This window comes from Morone saxatilis, unplaced genomic scaffold (genome assembly GCF_004916995.1).
Source record: "Morone saxatilis isolate NCDOM2014 unplaced genomic scaffold, NCSU_SB_2.0 Contig24, whole genome shotgun sequence".
NCBI lineage: Eukaryota > Metazoa > Chordata > Actinopteri > Moronidae > Morone > Morone saxatilis.
In genome coordinates this window covers 21,857,332-21,864,400 of record NW_023339807.1, presented here as the reverse complement: position 1 = coordinate 21,864,400, position 7,069 = coordinate 21,857,332, and the positions used below count along the sequence as shown (strand labels likewise).

At 42.1% G+C, this 7,069-nt stretch overlaps 1 protein-coding gene across 1 annotated transcript in view; it reads left to right on the top strand.

Annotated features, from left to right (window-relative positions):
• nr2f5 (nuclear receptor subfamily 2, group F, member 5) overlaps positions 1-7,063 on the top strand; it is a 20,658-nt gene extending 13,595 nt beyond the window's left edge. Inside the window, exons 3-4 of the mRNA XM_035672556.1 lie at positions 126-372; positions 5,507-7,063. Of these exons, the coding sequence (XP_035528449.1) occupies positions 126-372; positions 5,507-5,826 (567 nt within the window). The 3' untranslated portion in view covers positions 5,827-7,063. The remainder of the gene's footprint in view (positions 1-125; positions 373-5,506) is intronic.
• Positions 7,064-7,069: the final 6 nt, after the last annotated feature.

Here is a 7,069-nt window from a genome sequence, read left to right as displayed (position 1 = left end):
TATATATATATATGTATATATTACTAATTTCAAATCCAGATCTTTGACCACTATAGATTTAAATCGAATCTGATGTTTTATAATTTCCTTCCAATAATAACCACTCTATACTACCTGTGTCCTAGGTGGCGCTGTTACGCATGTCATGGAGCGAGCTCTTCGTCCTCAACGCCGCCCAGTGCTCCATGCCGCTTCATGTGGCCCCTCTGTTGGCAGCAGCAGGCCTGCATGCATCGCCCATGTCGGCAGAACGGGTGGTGGCCTTCATGGACCACATCCGCGTCTTCCAAGAGCAGGTGGAGAAGCTGAAGGCCCTGCAGGTCGACACGGCTGAATATTCCTGTCTCAAGTCCATCGTGCTCTTTACTTCCGGTGAGTTTGAATGAAGCACATGCATCATACAAACAGCAGAGAGTCACAGGAAAACCCCATGAAATGTCAGTGGTGAAGGAGCTTGGGTCTATAACAATATGTTAATCATTGAAAAGGATGTTGAAGCAGGACTTAACTAGTGGTGGATGGCTCCAGAGTAAGTTAAGTTAAAAAATTATTAATGACCTAAAAATGTAAAATCTTTGGTATCACTCGATGGGACTTTGATGCAGGTCTACTCATACCTTATACTTATGGATTCTATAGCTCATTGACACATTTACAGATTGCATGCTAGATAATTTGGTTTGATAAGCCAAGTCCATGTTTACAGTAATATCACAACCTAAAATCACATAATCATAATACGCTTTAAAGTCCCTCACTGGCAGTGGTTCCTAACCCAACCCTACCTCTCTAAGAAAACAAATGACTTGATGTATTGGGATAAAAGGTAGTTACAAAAAACATAAAAAGACAGTTGTAACAGTCAAGAGTAAAATTATCATATCAGCTAATGTCAGTAATTTGTTGAGACTAACTCAGGTTGATTTGCAAAAGGAAACAGTCCTTTCACTTGATCTTTTCTCAAACCACAGAGGATCATGGGTAGATTTTGGTCAACACCACCTTTCTCCTGTGAGGAACTTTACTTTAATTAGTAGGCGAGTGAGCTGACTTCCGTTGGCACAGGAACATTCTGCTAATTGGTTTATTCATGTTAATGAGGACAGTCACGCAGAGTCTCAAAGTACATGTAAACAGCTTAACCTGAGTTAGAGAAATGGTCAATGGAAGGGTTATTTTAAACATAGCCATCATAAACTCTTGCGGGTCATAACATCTGTAGTATCCCTACTACAATTGAATTCAATAATACATAATACATGTAGATAAATGCTTATTGAAAATATATAATTAAGAACTTAAAAGGCAATTTTATTGTCTTATATTGTTGTTGCATCGTGCAACGGTGTTGCTGTTGCTAAGACACATGAAAATACTTGCTGTTAATACAATCTTGAGAAAATATATTTGGGCTCAAAGCTAATTTACACTAAAAACAACTAATTTAGATTCAGTGTTTTAATGTGTAACAGAAGCCCCTTTCAGACATGCACCTTGTCACATAAATCTGATGGTAATTTAACATGTTGGTCTCGAGTGAATGCTGAATGCCATCAGATTAAGGCAAAGGCAGCAGCACAGGCTGATTTTCTTTACATTAAATGCATGTCTTGTTCTGCCTTATTAATAGTACTGTAATAAATGTATCTCTAAATCATCATCTCCTTTGCACAAAAAAAGCTTTAGTAAGCCAGAAAACAACACATAAATTAACTCATAAAATTCATGAGTAAAATATTTTAGGGGATCCACTGTGAAAAGAGAAAGCAAGCATCTCTCACACTGACAGCGGCCGTTAAGTTTCAATGCCAAAAAAAGTTTTAAAATCCAGTGGGGTAGGCTGTGAGAAAATATAATGAACATTTACATAATGGACACCTATGTCTAAATGACAAAAAGTCATTCAACACACAGATGAAGCCAGCAATGTTTTGTATTCAGTTTCAAAATGGAGCTAATTAGCAGGATTATTGTTTACTAAGTAATGTGCACGAAAGTCCTGCAAGCATTTATTTTGTTATGTAGGGTCTTACAAACACACCAAGAAAATCAAATTCCTTTAAAGTTTGACCATTACTGGTTGACACAGAAGAATAAGAAGTTACTCAGAGAGTCTTAGTGCCAAGAAACATTTCTTTCCTCTGCCGTGTTGCAATCCAGTTAAAGCTCACAGACACATGAACTCAACTTCAACTGTACTTAACCCACAACCTTTTCACCCCCGCTGAGCCTGACCGAGACTTGACCTCTAATGCTGCAGCAGATATTGTCTCATTGGCTCCATATGTAAATGCTGCTGCTACAGTCCTCCCACTAGTCAGTCATGGTCTCTGCCCTCCCTGAATTTGACTGTAATTGGATCGCTCCCTCATACTGTAAAAGGCCACTATTGACCCCGTGAGAAGCTGCTTGTACCTCACTTAAATCACTTCTGTGATGGAGTTAACCGTAAGCTTTTACTTGAAGCTTTTACCTTTCTATTTATCTTTCAGTGCTCCCTTGCTGTAATTCAATTTCTGCCCATGTAGTACATTGTTATTGTATAGATACATGTTATCTGAACCCACCAATTCATATGTGTATACATCTTATCAAAAAATCACGCTAGCAGCTATGATCTGCTAAAATTGCTTCCTTGTGATATTTAGTTAACATTACCTGTAATCTTATATCTTATTTTGATGATAGTGGTAATGTCTTATCTGAATTAAACCCCTCCCGTGGCTTAGTAGAGTATAGTTAGTAGGACTTAGACAAAGAAATTGTCTTTATGCTAGCATAGCTTTGTCTTTTAATGGCTGTTTGCATCCATAGCTCTTAAAAAAAACAAACAGGACTTGAGATGAAAACCCACACCATGTGACACTCCCCACTGAGAAGCAAATGAGATTAAATGAAAATATAATGGTTTGACATCTTGAGGAAACCCATGAGATAGGTATTGTTTTGATACTGCTTATATACAAACCCTGTTGAGGTTTATCCCAACAGTCACTGGGCTCCAGTGCCAGCCAAAATACTGTCACATCTGGGATACTTCACTGAGAGATCATGCTTTGTGACCCAGGGGGAAACGGATGGTGAAGAAGCCAACACCGAGATGTCTCCTATCTGTGTTTTTTTTCATTGCATTTCCCCTTTTTTCTCCCTTGCATGGCTTGTCAGATTCATTCTGCATGTACCTATCATCTCTCCTCCATGTATGTGGGTGGCTGTGAATCCACTTCTCCCTTCTCTTCCTTGCTTTCATCAGCCATCTCTCCTTCATGATCCCATCTATTATTGAAACCAGTCATCTACCCCTCCTCCCTATGCTCCCCAAACCCAACCCCAAGCCCTGCCCAGGCCCCGGGACCCCTGCCCCCACCATGGGAGTTGAATTATGTATGGTGGGATCCAGTGAGACGAAGGATTCGCCACAGCCCCGGCCGTGACCTACATAACCCCTGTAGCCCTGAGCATCCCATGTGACTTCCCTGTGTGCGGGCAGATGTACCCACATGTATACACACAAAAATTGCACGTCTTGCCAAAAGAAGACTATATATTTAGTGAAACGTGCAGATAGTAATGCAGAAATTTGAATTTAATGGAGACAGACAGAATGCACACACACACACACACACACACTAGATAGACCCGTTAATAAACCTGACTCCTGCAGACCTGGTAGGTTGAGCTAACAGGCTCAGACAAACACCAATCGTCTCTCACCTCCCTCTGAGTCCCCTCCCTCCACTCCCTCTGTGAAGCCCAGTCCCATCAAGCCACATCAGAGAACGGGCATCTCAGTCCTGCCACCCTGATCCCTCGCCCCCACTGACCCGGTGTGTGCCCAAGGATCAGACAAAAGAACACGACGCTTGGCGTGGAAGGGCGCCCACAGAGCTGTCGCTTCGGCACGCGAAGTGGTCTCAGTCACATAGACAGCTTTGCTAATCCCAAACAGCCAGTGACTGCCTTGTCACGCAGGACCCAAAATGGCGCCCGACAAAAAAACAGTCCATCTGCCCCCCGAGTGGACAGAAATACAGCTGAAGTGGGAGCAATTATTCACTCAGAATGATGAGAATAGTTGCCGCTGGGGTTGGGTAGAGGGTTGACACACTCAATTAAAATATAGAGGTAAATAAAAAATGTTTGTTTCCTGAACTGTAGGGCAGGGTTTACACAGGGGACAGATCAAAGTGTGAGATGACAAAGGGGACATACGATGCAAGGTGACAGGTTAAAACCTACGGGCCAGCGCTTTTAGACTAAAGACCAGGCTTGAGAAGAAATTGCCCTCATCGAAAACCTGTCTTTCAAATTAGGGTTCATTCAGGGGGCAGAGTCAGAGAGCTCTCCCACTGAATGTACAGTATGTGGCGGAGTACAGTAAAATGTGTCTTTGTTTTGAGTTCACACATCCCTGACCTCCTTTGCTAAATCCCCTGCGCTCTCCCCTGCACACAGAGGGTGCGAAAAGTATCCCTCACAGTGTTACACACTCTCTCGGTTGTGCGAGACTCTTGCCAAAGCAGGGGCCGGCAGGAGGGAAGGTGTGAGGAGGCGGGAGGCAGAACATGACCTCCAGCTGCGGGGAACGGGAACGGTGTAGTGTGCTGTGAACACAGACCACAGGGGTGTAGCAGATACGTATCTCTGCTGTGACAACCTCTATTTCCTCAAGTTTGAGCAAGATTTCTCAGGTTTGAGGAATTTGAAAGGAAAAAAATACTTTATTATCCTTCTGTGTCATCTTTCTCATTTATTTCTTTTAATCAACTAGATGAGATTTAAAGTGCATGTACAGTATCAGTTCAAGACTTCACACTGAGCCACCCACTCTGAGTCTGCAAAGTATCAAAGTAGAATATTGAATTTTTAGGTTAAATTCTTGCGAAATTAAAGTTTCAGTTATCAGACTACACAATATCAACCAGATAAAAAAGATAAACGTCAGACATAACAGTTTGTCATTTGTTCCATGCAGTGGATGCATAGAGGAACACAACCCCTTCTGTGTCTATGGCACTTCACAAGACCTCAACGGAAAGATTAATATATCAGATTTTATGACCACACGCTATGACTTCTCTAACTTATGTTTTCATGGGAACTTTTCCCAGGGTTTGTAAAATCCAAGTTCTAATCCTGTGTCTCTGTGTTAATTGTTCATTTATCTCTTGTTACATGCTAAAGTAGAGTATTTTTATGACACAATCCCTCTCGTTTTTCTCCCTGTAAGATAAAAAAAAGGAGTAACTACATAAATTGATCCAAATGGGATTTGTGGTAACTAGCCACCCCTACCCATCATATAAAACTGCACTTGAGCGGGTCAGCATCTGTGCATTTCAGCTGTTAAAAACTTTGTTAAACTGTAATAGAGATCCACTTTATTCATTTAACTCAAATGCATCTCCATCTCCATCAATTTCATGCAGAGACTACTTTTTGCTCATATTTTGTTCTTGGTCCACTGATAAACCATAAATCTTTATGTTCTCTTCCTTCCTTCTAGATGCTATGGGACTGTCAGATGTTGCCCACGTGGAGAGCATCCAGGAGAAGTCCCAATGTGCCCTGGAAGAGTATGTAAGGAACCAGTACCCCAGTCAGCCAAACCGTTTTGGACGTCTCCTCCTCCGACTGCCCTCCCTGCGCATCGTCTCGTCTCCGGTCATCGAGCAGCTGTTTTTCGTTCGCCTGGTAGGCAAAACACCCATCGAGACGCTGCTTCGCGACATGCTGCTCTCGGGCTCCAGCTACAACTGGCCCTATATGCCCACCGTGCAGCGCGACCGGCCCATCTCCCTCCACTACAACGAGAACGGGCCCTGAGGTGGAGAGACAGACGAAGGAGAAGCTGCGGGACATATTCAGGCTGAACGTCCATCTGACTACTCATCCATCCTTCCTTCCCTTCATTCTCTGCATTTAACTTCTCAGCTTTCTCAGAGGAAGCACCTCCCTCCACCATTCCACTCAAAAACACAGACTGACAGTATCATCTGTTACTGTCCCGGTTACACAAGCCAGCCAATCATTCATTATGGCCATTTCAAAGACTAGGTGGCCCGTTTGCAGTCCCTCAGCCAATTGTGCATTCTGCATTTGAGATGTGGCACGAGATGGACAGGTTGGTAGAACGGGTTATTGCGCAGTTCACCAGCAGGTCTGTTGGACTCACTTCAGATGTCAGTCTCAAACCCCATGAAAACAGTGGCAGCGAAAGACAAAACATTTGCTTTATTGTTGGTGCTTGGTGCTATGCCTATATTTACAGAGGCTGTGTACAAGCATCCCAGTATGGCTAATACTGAGCAAGGGCTTTGCCAATAGGACTCTATGACCAAGAGCACAAGGCCCGTTGTATATTTACCAATTTTTGAATAAAGCCAGAAGCCATTAAAAAAAAAAGACAAATGCCAAAATGTCTTGGACTTTTTGCAGAGGACATGTTTTAATGTGTGTGTTTGTATTAGCACTGTTTATATGGAGAGAAAACTCATGATTGTGTCCATATGTACAGTATATCGTTGATTCATAGGCATCTATAGCGTATTAGGGTTCAATGGGAAAAGCTCAGGTTCAATGGGTGGGTAGACAGACAGACAGACAGACGGACGGACAGAAAGACATGCCAATATCAGTACAAGAGCAAAAAGACAAACCCAGCAAAATTTACACTTATCAGCAGCCTGTGCCAAAGCTGAAAAATGCATATTGTTTGGATATTTTTGTGGTAGTGTTGGTGATGACAATTTAATGTTTGGTTTGTCTATAATTTGACTATATGCTTGTTTTTGGGTCTCAGGGGGAGAAAAGGAGTCTGTTAAAAAAATACAAATAAAAGCTTAGGCACTTGCATTGTAACCTAGTCAGAACCTACACTTATTCACTCCTGTAAAATCACAGCACTGGTAGATTTTTGCTACCTTTATGCCATTTGATCGATCTACCTTTTTACTTATTCAAAAGGCCCATTAAAACTCCTTACATGTTTTATCACAGGAGTGACAAAACTACTCATCCTCATTGTTGTTTTTTAGTCATGATTGTCAATATTGGAGCTTTTGGATTG